At 37.4% G+C, this 17,955-nt stretch overlaps 1 protein-coding gene across 1 annotated transcript in view; it reads left to right on the forward strand.

Annotated features, from left to right (window-relative positions):
- The window catches only part of LOC145974560 (uncharacterized), a 148,920-nt gene extending 131,404 nt beyond the window's left edge, over positions 1-17,516 (forward strand). Inside the window, exons 5-8 of the mRNA XM_083104458.1 lie at positions 7,975-8,001; positions 8,192-8,232; positions 17,172-17,226; positions 17,318-17,516. Coding sequence (XP_082960584.1) covers positions 7,975-8,001; positions 8,192-8,232; positions 17,172-17,226; positions 17,318-17,516 — 322 coding nt within the window. The remainder of the gene's footprint in view (positions 1-7,974; positions 8,002-8,191; positions 8,233-17,171; positions 17,227-17,317) is intronic.
- The last annotated feature ends 439 nt before the right edge of the window (positions 17,517-17,955 follow it).

Consider the following 17,955-nt stretch of genomic DNA (forward strand, 5'->3'; position numbering starts at 1 on the left):
AATGAGAAGCTTTCATTAGTGCACAGTACAATTGGACACGTTGCAATTGCACACCGTGCTATTAGACACATAAGATTGCGCACCGTTCGATTGGATACGTTACATTTGCCCACCCTTCAATTGGACACAGTTCTTTTGCGCACCGTTCGATTGGACACGTTACATTTGCCCACCGTTCAATTGGACACAGTTCTTTTGCGCACAGTTCTTTTGCCCACAGTTCTTTTGCGCACATTACTTTTGCCCACATTACTTTTGCCCACAGTTTTATAAACCCATGTGGAATCCCAGTTTGCGTTGCAAAGTACACGCACAGACTGCACCGCCGCCCCCGCCCCCCCCCCCCCGCGCGTTGCAAACCCATGTGGAACCTCCCTTCGCATGGAAAAGTATATGTGCGCAATTGAACTGTGGGCAAAAGTAATGTGCGCAAAAGTAATGTGGGCAAAAGTAATGTGGGCAAAAGTAATGTGCGCAAAAGAACTGTGGGCAAAAGAACTGTGCGCAAAAGAACTGTGTCCAATTGAACGGTGGGCAAATGTAACATGTCCAATCGAACGATGCGCAATCTTATGTGTCTAATAGCACGGTGTGCAATTGCAACGTGTCCAATTGTACTGTGCGCCAATGAGCCACTCCCAGATAAAATCTCTGCGACGACATCAAAGAAAGTTTCAATTCGTTCCAGTCGGCTATAGGCGCGTTTGAAGAGATATTTGGATAAATACCCAAGAACGTGTTCTTCTTTAGTTCCGTACCTTGGAATATTTCCCCGAACCTCTCTCCAAACACGCTCTACATGCTGAGTGTGTGCGCCTGTAAAAAATATATTCACATACAGCGGAACATTAAAAATTAGTTATTCGTAATATATATTAAGTTTTAAACATTTTTTACTAGTTTCAGGATCGACAAAATTGTAGGAATGGTTCACTGTCAAATGTTGGAAGCCTTCGTTGTTTAAACAATTATATGACTTCCAACAATCTGACATGATGGTGGTTCCTGGCAATATCCATTCCTTGATACACGCCAGGAGTGTTTCTTCTGTTCGATCCTCTACTGGAACGATCAAAATCTTTCTTGAGTCTCGCTCGTATCCTCCAAAAATCCAATGACCTTTTACAAGCCGGCCACGATTGTATTTCCGTTTTCCAATTTTTGCCTCGTCGATTTCCACTATGCGTCCTGGGCCACCAAGCTTCTCGCTATGTTTTTCAACCCAGAACACACAGACCTATAATTAGAAATATTTTGATTTATGTTACTATATCTCTTTAGTACACATACAGATGTCTATTAGAATATATTGAAATATTACTTACTTCTCGGCAAAAATTGAATCAGTTTACAATTGTGGCCGGTGCAACGCCAGTCTCGTCCTGCGTGTCATCTTGACGTAGATGTCGCATTAGAAAACATGCAACAATTTTGCAAACTGTTGCAACGTCAAGATGACTTCGATCGAACCAAGTACCAATCTTAGTACTTCTCTTAAAATTACATTGCATGGAGCACGTTTGTTATGTACATTTTTTATCAAATACCATTTTCTACATCGATATAATAACGTTTCTTTATCAATATATACATCATTATTACACTTATGACACTTAATTGTAGATGCTAAAACACCATGCTGCATTAAAAAATTTATTAATCCTTCCTTACAATATGTAAGGTGTGTAAACTTAATAAAACTTAACATTGCGCGTGCATGCAAGATCGCGTATAACAATAATAAAACATCGCACATAAATAACATTAATTTGTTTCATATTGTTGCGTTTAAATTTCGTGCATTCTAGCGAAAAATAACCAGAACGCATGCGCATGTGACCACAGAGCATACTTGTGTCGCTGCATTTCGTCGGTATGACAGATTTTCTAACCTGAATAGTCCTCAACTTTAAGCATTAATATTTCGCTTCGCGGAGCAGAGCGATACTTTTTTCTGCCAGATTCGGTCATTTCGTGCAAAAACGCGCCGAATGAGTCTAATTTTATCGATATTTGAGGCCCCTAAACTGAATAATTACCAAATTTTCAATAAATAAAATTTTCAATAAATAAATCTTGTCACGTCAAAATATTAGCCCAACGTAATAATGCTCATATACGCGCACATACATCCCAGGTCTCAAGAAATTTTTTGTAGCTATGGTACTGTGACGGGATAGAGGAAACAGAAGAATTCGACTTATTGCTAATCAGTGTACGTCTATGGCTGCGTTCAGCAGAAAAAGCTGCTTTGCAACTGTTGTAAAATTCGTGAGCCTGATTGGTGTATGCTCTTAATTTTGGCTGAATCTAAGAGTATACACCAATCAGATTCACGAATTTTACAACAGTTGCAAAGCAGCTTTTCCTGCTGAACGCAGCCTATCTGTACGTTCGGAAAGCGTATCATCTTGACGCGATCTCGCGAGATCAGTACACTCGACAGAAAGCGGTTTTGTTTTTTTGTTTGTGTTTATTGACCAAGGATTTTACACGCAATTATTTTGCATACAGATTTTTATATTTCTATTCGAAATATATCGCGTTTGGCGTGTGTGCAGTGCTTTTAGACTTTAATATAAAAAGAGAGAAAGAAACATAGAAACAATGTCAAATCAGTGTCATGTTAGTAATTTTTACGATAAGTGCATGTATAAAGATTGCACAAATTTAAGATCTCATGAAAAACGATTGTATAGATTTCCATTAAAGACAGATGAAAGACATCATTTGTGGATACGCAACAGTGGTAAGTTTTTATATGATACATAAATAATATATTGTATTTTCTATTTGTATTTCTTATATAATACAATTGCTAGGCATTGGAGAGAGATATAGTAAAATATGGAATATTATATATGTATTATTTTAGAGTTTTTATATTATTGCTTTATATTTAATGTTATGATATAATTCTTTCTAATACGTGTATGCATGTGTGTGTGTGTTATTAATATAAAGCAGTGCTGGGTTTTACTTGCAACTTTCGGCCAGATTTCTTACACTTACTGTTCCCCTCCTACCGCTCGCGCTTTAGCGACCGCGCCGCCGGTCGCTCGTAACTAAGGAACGCTCAGGAACGTGCGCGTCACAAATGTAATGTGGTAATCTATCTAAGTTTTCTTTATTGTTTATTAATAATAAAATTAATTATTCTATTATTAATTACGTATATGTTCTGTAACAATTTAAAATATTTGTGTTCGAGTAATATTCGATATGTTTATATCATTTGAGCGGCTTATCGCTTTCTTTTTGGCGCTCCGTCACTTGGATTGCGTGTGCGAGGGATGCGGGCATCGGCAAGCGTGGTACAGCATAAAGTGTTCTTCTTCTTCTTATTTCTGGCACGGAACAAGGGGGTTCTCGTTTATACTGCCATACTTTATGTAGATTTTAGTATTGTTGAGAGATAATGTACTGTAATCGTGTTTGCATCAGCTTGAGTAGATAAGTGTTAAATTGTTAAGTTGCTTTTGTTAAGAAAGGAAATTAAAGGTAAAATAATTTTCAGAGAGGGTTTTTGGAGCAGCTCGAAAATGTCGATGTGGGGTCTAAATTGAGATTGTTTTGTATTGATGATAAGAGAGAAGGTCGATAAGAGAGAAGAATTGGGCATTCCCAGATGATATGATTAATGTCTTGTGTGGTATATCCACAATCACAAGCGGGAGATTGAACCAGATTGCAGCGAAAAAGGCTAGAGTTGAGGTTGTAGTGGTTGGATCTAATTCTAGAGATGGTGACGATTTCTTTTCTATCTGTTTTAATATTTTTAAACCAGGGTTTGAGAGAAGGTTTGCTGAAGAATCGAAAGTATTGTTTGCCTTTAAAATTAAACTGCGAATGAAGGAGATTCTGGTGGTTTTTTAGGAGAGTTTCTTTAAGGTGTGTGTAAAAGTCTGTATGTGGAATCAGGGAGTTAAAATAAGAACCTGAAGTTATAGCGTTTTTAGCTAGGAGGTCAACTGTTTCGTTGCCTAAAATACCTGTGTGAGCTGGGATCCAAACGATGATTATTTGTATTTGTAGATTTTCTGCTGCTCTAAGCTTGTCTTTGATTAGAGGGATAATGTAACTATGATCTTTGAGCAATATGGGGGAAGAGAGAGTCTCTAGTACACTTTTAGAGTCAGAAAAGATGGTGACCGGAGTTATGTTTTGTTCATAAATGAACTGAATGGCTAAATATAGGGCGAGAGCTTCCCCTGTGAAAATAGAGGCGTTATGATCTATTTTATATAGTTTCTGGATATTGAGAGAAGGGAAATAAAATGCGATGCCGGTATTGCTGTTAGTGCTCTGCTTAGAGGCATCGGTAAAAAAGAGATGTCGATTTTGAATTAAGCTGGAAAAAATTGACTGAAATTTAATTTGAGGAAAAGGAACATTTTTTTATATCGCCTACTTCATCTGGAGATGTGAACTCCATATGAGGAGAATATGACACTGATTGATATGAAAAGCAAAATATAGGAGGACGAGTAAATACTGCAATTTTATTTCTGAATTTTTTAAGTGATAAGAAAGATTGATATAGAAGAAAGTTTTTAGAAATATAGTACCGGTTGTTTGTCATTAAGCTTATCTGGAGATCGAGAAGTTTGTCAATTAGAGGATTGTTTGAGATGGCGAAAGATTTAATAATAAATTTGGAGGTAAGGAATTGGAATCTATGTTTAAGAGTGAGTATTCCGGATTCAGCTACGACGACATTGGACGGTGTGAAGTTACGAAGGCCTAGGCAATATTTCAGGGCACGACATTGAATGATTTCCAATTTTTCAAAGAGACTTATTGCTGTGTGATAGAAATGGTGAACAGTATTCCATGGAGCCTCTAATTAAGGCCTTATAGATGATAAGTAAAGTACGAGGATCGGAGCCCCACCAGATCCCTCTGAGAGATTTAAGTATATTGCAGAGTTTTGAACATTTATTGTGGAGAAATTCGAGATGTGCTTTTCCATTTAATTTATGATCAAGAATGATCCCGAGAAACGTGTGAAAGACTAGGGTTAATAGTGGGTGCTTTCCAATTGTTTAACACATATGTGCACAAATGTGCACAGGAAAAGACAAAGTGTAGCGATGTGCACGATTCAATTGGAACAAAATGTGTACCATAGTATCTATACTGTGTTCATGCCTTGATATTTTTTAGTCTATGGTGAAGAGTGATAGAAACTGTTTTTAATAACAACAACACATGCATGTTATGTCAATATGTAGAAATGGAAGACAAAAAATAAATATTGCTTTATTCATTAAATATATTTAAATTCTATTTGATCCATATTCTGAATCTTCTTTTATCGAATAAAAATATTTCTAAAAGTGATTTGTTGCCAATCAGAGGGTTTATAACACTTTTAGAAGCACATTTATCGATAAAAGAAAACTCGGAATATGGGCCTTAACAAAAATTCACTATACAAGATAATTTGAATTACTTATTACCTCAATGATACTTTTAATATTAATAATTAGGAATTTGGCTCAAATAAATAAATAAGTAATTTATTTAGATAGTTTTAATATTTTCGCAATCCATGTTACATTTTTTTGTTAAATAAAAGAAAATATTAAAAATAAATTTACTACTTGTTGGAATTCCGTAAAACGCATATATGCATATTTACAGTTGTGTCACGTATGCTATATGCGCCCATATGCACTTTACGGAAATCGGTTAATGCCTGTAGTTTGTAATTATTATTTGTCACTAGAAAACACAAGCTTACACATCTGATTAGTAGCCCTTCAGCCGAGTAGGGATGTGTAATGTTGTGTCAACAATTATGGCAATTGGAACGTACTTTGTGTCATTGTGTGCACGAAAGTGTCTAGGGATATTGTAATTGGAAAGCACCCAGTAATTCCATCGAGATTAATATACCTGTAAGTGGGGAAAGTATATTTGTTTTTTCTAGTACAAATGACAAGAAAGGATTTTTGGGGAGAATCTTCTAAGCCTCGAGAATAGAGATAATAGGATAATCGATTTGCTGAAGTTTCTATTATTTTTAGCGATTTTTTTAGATCTCCTGACCTGTTGAAGATAACGATATCATCTGCGAATTGTAGAATTTCGCATTTATTGCTGATAAAATCTTTGAGTTTGGCTACGTATAAATTAAAAAGAATAGGACTGAGAATATATTCTTGGGGAACATCTCGCCGAGATACAAGGAGCTCAGAGCTTTCTCCATTGTAAATAAATTGAATTTTTCTGTGACTAATCAAATTGTGGATGAAGTAGCAAATTTTTGGAGGAATCCCAAGATCTATAAGATCTTGTATCAGGATATTAGGGATGACGTTGTCAAAGGCGCCGCGAATGTCAAGGAATAGGCATGTGGTCTATTGTCGTAGTGCGAAGCCATTCCAAATTTCTGAGGTGAGAATGCCAAGATTATCATGGCAGGATTTTCTTTTTCTAAACCCGTATTGGGACGAAGGGAGAATATCGTTATTTTCAATCTACCATTTCAGGCGATTGAGAATGAGTTTTTCCAGAATTTTAAGGAGGCAGGAGGTAAGTGAGATAGGTCTGAATTTGTTAGGGGTGGACTTGGGAATTAGAAAGATAAGGGAATGTTGCCAGTCATCTGGGAAATAACCGTTATCTAGGATCTCGTTGTATAAATTAAGAAGAATCAAAAAATATTCTGATGGAAGATTGGAGATGAGTTTATAATTTATTTGGACAATTCCCGAAGACGAACGAGTTTTCATACTTTTAACGACAGAATGGAGTTCTGTAATTGTGAAAGGAGAATCAAACAAAGAATATAGTCGGATGGAAAGTCGTTCAAGGATTTGAAGATTTGATATGAGACAGAGGGAGGAGAGATATCATCTACAACTTTTAGGACCTCCTCGGGGAAGCCGTAATTAGTGGTTACGGGAGGAGTAAAGGTGTTGAGATAGCGGTTTTTATATCGCTTTGTAAATTTCCAGACGTGTGATAAGGAGGAATTGTAGGATAATGAGTGGCAAAACTCCTTCAACCCTTCCTCTTTTCTTTCTTGAAGATTTTTTTGGACAGAGCCTCTTGTTTTTTAAAATTTATATAATTTTTTAAAGAAGGGTCTTTTTTGTATGAAGACATGGCTTGTTTTCTGTTTAGGAGAGCTTCCTCGCAGAGGTCATTCCACCAGGGAGCTGGGCTGAAGGGTTTGAGGTGTGGCTTGTTGGAGGAGGTTATGTTTGGAGGGGGACTTATCTTTTTTGAGCGGGATTTTAGATTTAATGAAGTTAATTAGGATATTGTATTTTTGGGTTGGATTAAGCTCTGGTGCTGATAAATCAGATTGAATAGTTAATAAAGCAGAGTGCAGAGCGTCTTGTAGGATCATCAAGTCATTTTTTGTTAAATTTATTTTGTGAGAAAAAAAGATTTATTGGTAAAATCATAATTAACAAAGAACGAAACAGGGAAGTGGTCACTTAAATAAGTGTCGAAGTGAGTATGGCAGGTTGTAATGGGGAGCAAAGGGGAGGAAACAAACATAAGGTCAATCGTGGTCGAGTGTTGGCCTGATCTGGTAAGGAACGTGGGAGAACCGTCGTTCATACAAGTAAAGGAGGCTTCAAGGGCTGAGCAGAGAAGATAAGATCCCGTTTTATTAGTTATGTTGCATCCTCAATCTTGGTGATGTGCGTTAAAATCGCCCAGGATGATGGAGGTTGGATAGGGATTGCAAAAGTTGAAGAGGGTTGACCATTCTTGGTCATTGGTGAGAGAGTGAGGATATCTGTATATAGAAAGAAGGAGTAGATGGGAATTTTCAAATGGGATGGAGACTGCTATGCTTTCCATTTTATTTGGAAGGACGAGATCTCGACCTATAAAATTATAAGGAAGATTTCTTCTGATGGCTAGGATTAATCCTCCTTGGTTGGTTTGAGAGGAATCTCTTCTGAGGATATTAAAATTGGGCAACGTATAATATGTATGATCAAAAAGCCAGATTTCTGAAAGTGCAAGGATGTCGTGATTTTGTGATAGAAAGACGGAGTCGATTTTATTGTTAAGAGAGTGACAATTCCATTAAAAAATTCTAAGTTGATTAGTATTAGAGGGATGAATGGAAGCTTGACTTTTAGAGACGGTCATTGAGAAAGTCTGCGAGTGAGTTTAGGAGATTTGCAAATTGATCTTGAAAACCGAGGGCTGTAATTAGTGGGGAGAATCTGACAGATAGAACATTGAGTAAGTCAAAGAGTTGGATTGCAAAAGGGGGGGGGTATCATTGTCGGAAGGAGAGGGGTTAGGATTATTTGGTACTTGGGAGTAGTGACTGCTTTCATTTGTAAATTTGGATTGAAATTGTAAATTGGAGATTTGTGGGAGTCTTCCATTAGGGGCGATAAGGAGTTAATGGAAGAAGGTCTTCTGGGAGGGAGTGAGTTTTTGTGTTTTAGAATGGGATTTGGAGGGGAAGAGGAAGAAGTGGAAACTTTAGCAGGAAAAGCGGGGTTATATTTTGAAGGAGGATCTTTCTTTTTACTCCTTTCAATATTTTCCATGTTTTCGCGATGATATGAATTATTAGAATAATGTGAGTATTTGGTGGCGGCTTCCGCGTAGAACATGGAAAAAAGGGGAAAGAAGAAAGGTTTTGTGATGAAGGGGGGGGGGGAATATGTGGAAAAAGGGAGAGAGGCTTTCAGAATCTTGTAACTCACCGAGTTCAGGAAATTCCGAAAATCGGAATTGATGATTTTTTATTTTTCTTGGTCCTTTAATTAGATATTTAGCGTCGATGAGAGAAATGTTTTTATACGCAGCCAACTCTCTGATTTTCGCTTGGATATTGTATTCAGGACAGCTTTTATCGGTGGATTTGTGTTGCCCTTGACAATTAACACAACTTAGAGGTAGCTCTTTTAATGGACAGGGGGTATCTTTACCATGATCTTTGTCGCCACAGTGTGTGCAACGAGGATGACCTTTGCATTGAGATTTAGTATGGCCATAACGGAGACAAGAGAAACATAAGGAAGTTTTAGAAACGTATGGACTCACCTCGTATCTAACCATGTATAAGAATACGTACTTGGGAAGAGATTGACCCTTAAGAAACGTAATGAAGATTGTCTTTGAAGGAGAATATTTGGGAGACGAGTTCCCCAACTCGATTCTTTTGTTGAACCTTCTAGTTGATATGGTTATAAAAGGACATTCGAGACCTTGCTTGATTTCCTCGTTTGAGAGATCCAAGAGGACTCCTTTGATAACTCCGTAACGATAAGTTCTAAATGTAGGAACGAAAGCTGTTAGTTTCTTAATTTTAAGGATAGGATTGTTAATAAGGTTGTTCGCTGCCTCATAATTTTTAAAATGAACCGAGATTTTTGCAAACCCTGTTTTTTTGATTTCTAAGATCTTTTTTTAAAGAGGAACTGAGGAGACGACCTATAGTTAAAGGGTCGAGCAAACCAGAGTGTTCTTTTTCTTCTGGTTGTATGTAGACTTCGAAGGGGCCTTGGTTATTTTTGTCGTATTTATAATTTTTGAAGGAGGGATTATTATTAGAGTTAGAAGACGTACCTTGTTGCATATTGCTTGTAGTATTGTGAGATTCAAGTGATGATTTTTTGTCTGAGGGAGAAGATTCATTGGAATTACTGAGTTTTCTTTTAACGGTGGATTTTTTTTCCGAAATGCTGCAATCTGTTGGACCTATGGAATCTTTGAGGGATTCACTTATGTTGGAGGAATTGTACAGAAAAGAAGGATTATAAGAAACCGCCGTGGGTAGTGATACGGATTCGAAGTCCATTGCATCATCTTGCATGGAGGGGGGGGGATATGGCGGGAAAGACGCGGAGATGCTGTCAAGAGTAAACAGTGCGTCGACCGCTTTTTGCGTTTCCAGAACGTAGCTTGGCGAAATCGTCCTGTCTCCAGGGAGGGAAGATCCTCCCGGATCCGGTGTGGACATTATCACTTGTCCGAAAAAGTTCGGTTATTATCGAGAGCCAGTCAATATGGCGGCCGAGACAAAGGGACGGCACGTGCCGAGATTTTAGGATACTTATTCTGAGTCACTTGAAAAGTTTTGAGTACCGACTCGAGCTTTTCCAGAACTAGAGTGGGTAGTTAAAGCTCTTAAAACGGCTGATTGCAATTACTTTGATGAATAACGATAATTATATTCACTTTTCACTGAGAGACAACGTACGGCTGAACTTCTGTACTTCACAGATGGCGCTCGAGTCCCCAGCATAAAGTGTAACTAACCTGTGTAACACGTAACACGTACGAGTCAGTTTATTCAGAATACGCGAACGGGACGGTCGCAATGGTAAGTACAAAGAAATTACTTGCATCGATATCATCAAATGCAGTATATCTTTACAATAATGTTATATTCACATTATTGTAAATATAATATTATTGTGAATATAAACATTTAATGAACCACTTAAATCGCATAATATCAAAATACTCGTGACTCAAAGTTCGGTACAAAATGAATGCATGATCATTTTGCGACAAATTTTGTATCGAGATTATATTGTCGAAATAATATGGTTCTTTACAGTTGTAATTGTTTCAATTTGTTAAAACGAATGAGATGACGTGAGATCGAGTAATATAGAATATTTTTTAACATCGTTTTTTTAATAAAGTGCTTCAAATTCGAATATTTACATTAATCGTGTCATCTATTGAAATAAATAAATCCAACATATCTCTCTTATATCGGTGAATAGAGCTTTGAATATGTCGAAATTTTTTGTGCTTTTAATCTATCTCATTTTGACCTTTATTAGTAACTAAATTATATTTGTATTATTTTTCACAAGTTTTTAATTTTTATAATGTATAATTTTTAATCAATTTTTTTAGGAAAAAAATGTCTGCAACGGTGACGATGCCGACGATGTCGACGACGGCGACAATGTTGACAATAAAAACATCGGCAACGGTGACGACGCCGGCCACTATCGTGACAACGTCGACGACGGCGGCAATGATGACGACGTCGACGACGACGACAGCCGCACCAGTGATGACGTCGATAGTGACGACGCCAACAACGGCAACATCGTCAATCTCGATGCTAACATTAAATGTAAGTGTTATCAAATTTTATAAAATATTTAATTAATTACAGTTTTATTTCACATTTATTATTAATAGATTATTAATATTGAAAATACAATTAATTGAAGGTGCAATTATTTAAAAAATATGAAAAATTCATTTTCCAATCATGCAGTTCAATAGTCTTTGATTTTTTCATATATCGATTGATAAAATATTTATTTTTCTTTTTATATAAAAATGTTTTGTTGTCTCAAATTGTTGCAAATATTTATCTATTTAATTTAATAGTTTTATTACGATTTAAAAATTGTATTATTGCGTGAAAAAAATAAGATTAATAATCAGTGATAGTATTAATCTTTAAGAATATCTGTAATGTAAAATTTTCATGCAAAATGTGAAAAAAGTGTATCATAAGTACTACTAATATTATTGATAATCAATATAATATATAATAATAATATCAATATAATATTTTATTAGATATATTTTTAGATATATTAATTAGATTTATATTACATACATTCATTAGAAATACATTTTTAATATAAAAAAATTTTATGTGCTATTTTAAATACAACAGTTCATAAAGATAATTGTTGCATTACTATAAAATGTGGCACCTAGTACTTATGATATACGCTTTTTTTATATAATATTTTGCATGAACATTTTAAAGATATCCTTAAAGTATATATAATAAATAAAAATTATGTAACATAATCTTTTCTTACATTGCAAGCAATAGCTTTCTATCAGTATTATATTATCAGTATTATATTATCTATCAGTATTATATTAAATACCTATTGTAAATACCTATTGTAAATACCTATTGTAAATACCTATTGTTTTTATTAATAGCATCAAAATATGATTTATATTTATATTTATACGTTGCAAATTATATATATATATTTCTTATCATAACATTTTATCTTAACATAATTTATCTTAATTTAATTTATTTTATGTTTCAAAAAGAAGAATTAAATTAATAAGAATACATTAATAAGTACGGCCGTCCAAACAGCCGTAAGAGGCTTAACGAGAGGAAGAGGAATGCGAGGAGGACGAGGAAGAGGACAACGAAGAGGAGGACGAGGAAGAGGAGGGCGAGGAAGAGGGGGACGAAGCAGAGGAGGCAGGGGGGCGTATCACTTATATTTTTATAACTAATATACTTTTTAACATCTCTAACAAGATATAACATTTTAAAATCTATAAGAATTAATAATAAGATATTACCCTATAATTATTTTTATAAATAACAAACAGTTATACATATAATATAATAATAAAGATAACACATTCCAACTTTAATATTTTTATTTATATACACATTTCCATTCCTATCCCTATTACTATACCTCTACATCATCATTTTCAATTATTGCACATCTTCGAGGCATATTTTCCACCAATTTTAAAGCTCTCATAGTGAAGATTGTCATATCGAAATCTGTGGAGATAATTGTTTCTTCATATATTTTTTCCACATAATTTCATCTTCATTAATTCTCAAATACTTTCAATTAGATGCGCCTGTGATGACTAGTCTAATTGTAAGTTTGAATATTATTTTCTTTCTCTCATTTTAGACAAAAATAATTTTAAAAATTTTGATCATTATCCTCTTGAAAAAGTTAATAGTGATGATTGGACGATTTATTAATACAAAAGCGTCGTAATACCGATTGAGTAGTACATATGTGATGGTTTTCATTTTTTTCTAATAAAATTATTGGTTTAAAAATTATGTCGGCCACACTCTTATTAAACAGACTAATTTGTGATGTCTTAAATAAATTGCGATATCCTACTTGAAGAATCTATACAGTTGTAACGGTGCAGTAAGGCACCGTTACTACGCCGAATAAATAATTATAATTATTTTTAATGCTTGTCGCCTTTTCTCTCACTCCTCACCGCTCTCTCACTCGCTCGCATACTCATACGCTCGCTGTCTCATTCATACACTCGTTCTCTCGCTCACTCGTACTGCCTGGTGCTTGCTATCTCGCTCACTCGTCCGTTCGACGCTCGCTGTCTCGCTTGCACGCGCGCACTCGCTCGCTGTCTCGCTTGCACGCATACACTCGCTCGCTGTCTCGCTTGCACGCATACACTCGCTCGCTGTTTCGCTTGCACGCATACACTCGGTTGCTGTCTCGGTCTTATGCATACGCCTTAATCGAACGGCCCACCTGGAAGGGGAACATCGGAATGCAGCCGACCGGGTATAAAAGCCGGCCGAGCCGGATCATCGAGACCAGATCCCGTCCTGCGATCCCATCGAACGCTCCGACCAGATCATTAACTCGAGGTGTCTCTCGATCCAGCCGGGTGTCTCCGGCTTCCTGACCGAGGTGTTTCCCGGATCCGCTATCGAGGTGTCTCTCGATCCAGCCGGGTGTCTCCGGATTCCTGACCGAGGTGTTTCTCGGATCCGCTATCGAGGTGTCTCTCGATCCAGCCGGGTGTCTCCGGATTCCTGACCGTGCGTATCCCGATTGGACACGTAACGATTCGACACCGCTCGATTGGACACGCATTATTGGACACGTTTTATTGGACACCGCTCGATTGGACACCGCACGATTCGACACTGCACGATTCGACACTGCACGATTGGACACGCACATTGCACGATTGGACACGGCAGCATTGGACACTGCACGATTGGACACGTACATTGCACGATTGGACACGGCAGCATTCGACACCGCACGATTGGACACAGCACGATTCGACACCGCACGATTCGACACCGCACGGTTGGACACCGCACGATTGGACACCGCACGATTCGACACGCAAGATTCAACACCGCACGATTCGAAACCGCACGATTGGACACCGCACGATTGGACACCGCACAATTGGACACCGCACGGTTGGACACCGCACGGTTGGACACCGTACGATTGGACACCGTACGATTGGACACCGCACGATTGGACACCGCACGATTGGACACCGCACGATTCGACACGCACGATTCGACACCGCACGATTCGACACCGCACGATTCGACACCGCACGATTCGACACCGCACATTTGGACATGTATGCACCCCGCCGGTAGGGGTGCCCACGATAGGGTGCAACTTTCCACGCGAAGCGAGGTTCCACTTTGCAACTTTTCACGCGAAGCGAGGGGGACGGGGTGGGTGCGGGAGGGGGGCCGAAGGCCCCCCTTGCACCCCCCCCGTGTGTGTGTCTGCTCCATGCTCTTTGTGCGGTGTCGAATCGTGCGTGTCGAATCGTGCGGTGTCGAATCGTGCGTGTCGAATCGTGCGGTGTCGAATCGTGCGGTGTCGAATCGTGCGGTGTCGAATCGTGCGGTGTCCAATCGTGCGGTGTCCAACCGTGCGGTGTCCAACCGTGCGGTGTCCAACCGTGCGGTGTCCAATCGTGCGGTGTCCAATCGTGCGGTTTCGAATCGTGCGGTGTTGAATCTTGCGTGTCGAATCGTGCGGTGTCCAATCGTGCGGTGTCCAACCGTGCGGTGTCCAATTGTTTGGTGTCCAATCATGCGGTGTCCAACCGTGCGGTGTGGAATCGTGCGGTGTCGAATCGTGCTGTGTCCAATCGTGCGGTGTCCAATGCTGCCGTGTCCAATCGTGCAATGTACGTGTCCAATCGTGCAGTGTCCAATGCTGCCGTGTCCAATCGTGCAATGTGCGTGTCCAATCGTGCAGTGTCGAATCGTGCGGTGTCGAATCGTGCGGTGTCCAATCGAGCGGTGTCCAATAAAACGTGTCCAATAATGCGTGTCCAATCGAGCGGTGTCGAATAGTTACGTGTCCAAAAGGAGGTCACCCTTCCTGACCGAGGTGTTTCTCGGATCCGCTATCGAGGTGTCTCTCGATTCGACCGGGTGTCTCCGGATTCCAGGGCTGACGTGACACTCAGCTCTTCCGCTTTGTACAGTAGTTTAAGTTGCGCCGTCGACCGTTGCGATATTCCGCCCGCGTTTGCGTTCTGCCTTGTACATAGTTTCCCGCCTAGCTTTAATTGTCCGCGCACGGTTGCATGCTGCATTGTACATAGTTCACCGACTCACTAGATTTAATCGCGACTCGAATTCCAGACACACTACTATACGAACACGTTCAACCGCACCAACACACATAACACACACACACCACGCACACAAACATACCACTTGTACATATTGTAAATATTCATAATAATAAAGAGTGTTTCCCGCATTGTTCGCACAAGCTTGATTCTCCCCTTCTCTCGAATCCTGGCTAACCGACGAGCCGATCCGGAGCGTCGAGAAAGGCGACCAGTTACACAGTAATTATTTAAAAAAAGAATGCAGTTGCATATTGCAAATTACATACTGCATATTGCAAATTGCAAATTTGTTCTTAATAACAAAAGTATGTTATCCAATCGATTTATCTCTTACTCTATGCAGAAAATTATTAAGATAAGGATATAAAAAATGAATATATTACGAAATATTTTATATTTTTTTCTAGAGATGTGAAAATGAAGCATAGAAAATCTTAACTATTCATTTTTCTTTTCATTATTCTATTTTTCATTTATTATTCTACTCTAACAATCTTTTACATCAAATATAACAAAGAATTGATTTATATAAGAAGATTCATATATTTTATATAAGAAAATTATGATGGTTTCGCTTAAAGAAAGTAATGATCTTGAAATCTCATAAATGCCTTCACTTATAAAAAATTATTAGTAGTATATTATGGCTCTCTGGATATCGTACAACTTTCATTATTATAATATGTATATACAGGGTGTGCTAAAATTCCCGCATGTGGAATACACAGCGTAATTGTTCGTACCAATACAAACAACTTTTTCCTTTGGGAAAATTGCGTCTGAGCATTACTTTTTAAATGAGAGCAACTTTAAGCTAACGAATAAGCGCTTTAGATTACGCTTGAATCAGGGGAGGCGCGCGCATGGCATATGTGGCGTTTGAGCGTGCAAGCTATTTTACAATTAAAGTTTTACATGAATTATGCATTTAAATATCGCTATTTTCAATACAACTTACAAAAAAACGTCCAACGTACACAAAAAATCTCATACGCACAGCGAATACACAAATAGAAAGTCTACAATTCGAACATGTGCTAAACATTTAAAACATTTAATCTGCCATTTTCAGAGCCAAAAAATATTTAGAACGTAGGAACAATAATTTTGGATCAAAATTATTCGCATGTTTGGATCAAAATTATTCTAATCTACTTATTTTACTTTCAGTCGTTGCTTCGATGATATCAATTTAAAAAATCTCTTATTAAGTACGTTGTGTTGAAAATAGATATTTAGATATCATGCATAATTCTTGTAAAACCTTTAGTGAAATAGTAAAATAGCATACACGCTCAAACGCCACATATGTCGCGCGCGCGCCGATCCTAATACAAGCGTAATCTAAAGCGCTTATTCGTTAGCTTAAAGTTGCTCTCATTTAAAAAGTAATGCTCAGACGCAATTTTTCAAAAGGAAAAAGTTGTTTGTTTTGGTACGAACAATCACGCTGTGCATTCCACATGCGAGAAGTTTGGTACACTCTGTATAATAGAGGTGATATATACAGGGTGTGTAAAAAGTACCGGGACGGTGAAATATTTCGAAAATAAGCATTTCAGAAAAAAATGTTTCAGATAAAAGTTGTAGGATTTCAAAAGATCTAATTACTGGCGCTATGAGTTTAACCTTGGGTGGCGTCGCCAAGGTCAGAGCAAGGTTACCTAGAATTTTTTAAATGGGACCCTCTACTTTTTATTGCATTCTTGTAGCTTATCTCGAGAGCTTTCCAAAACACTATAATTAAGTTAGTTTTCATTAAGTACTTTTCGAGTTATGAGGCTTGAAATAATTTCTTAATTTTATATAAACCGTAAAATATCTTGTAAAATATTCATTTTTCGATTATCTTACTTTAATACTTTTATGTACAAAATAATAAGAGGAATCAATTGGTGTAAAGAAAACACATAGTTGTTTCGAAGAAAAAATATGTAATTGTTAATTGCAAATTACATTGACTGACTATCCAGCCCGAGTTTGCGGAAGTAGACCGTGACATAGTAACTCTAAAGAAAAGAGCATACAGAATACAGAACGCTGCAATGTGAAACATACATCTTTAAAGAGGTAATATTAGTTTATAAACAAGATATTGAATAATAAGTGTTTACATATTATTTTCATGTTTAAATTTATATGTTCATTGTATGTGTTATAGATCCTTATCAATGGAACAGTCAAGCAAAGAAGTGCCTCTAAAAAATATAAAAACAATTAGTGATATAGACGTCAAAAAGGTTTCACAATCACCATTAGAAACAGAAGTTTGTTTGAAAGTACTGATTGAAGAACTGCATGAAAAACGGAAGGAAGTAAAACGTTTTAGAGATAAAGTTTACAAACTGCAGAAACAGTGACAGATTTACGCTCATTAGTAAAGACTTTAAAAGATAATAAATTAATAACAAGTACAGCTAGAGATACATTAAAAGTAAGTCAAAATTTGGTAATTATTTAGCTTAGGGGAGCTACCTCGGATAACCTTGATCTTGACATATATTGTCAAGGTGATGACCCTGAGTAACATTCAAAAGGTTTTAGTCGGCGCTCATTGTATATTTAAAAGTTATAAACAAAAGAAGTTTTATAAATAGAACATATTTTTCGGATACTATGTACACGCACTGGCAGGAACGGTGTCGCGGTATGTATGTGGACGGTCGACGTCATACGCACACACGTGAAGCGCGCACGTACGCGAGACAAGAATTTATTCATTAAATTTTATCTTTTTATATAATTTAATTATTATTTAATTTAATAGAAATGAATGCCGATCTTTAGTGCACGCGGTTA

The sequence above is a fragment of the Camponotus vicinus genome, unplaced genomic scaffold, assembly GCF_025532165.1.
Source record: "Camponotus vicinus isolate PSW18456_S1 unplaced genomic scaffold, iyCamVici1.0 SCAF_7, whole genome shotgun sequence".
Lineage (NCBI taxonomy): Eukaryota > Metazoa > Arthropoda > Insecta > Hymenoptera > Formicidae > Camponotus > Camponotus vicinus.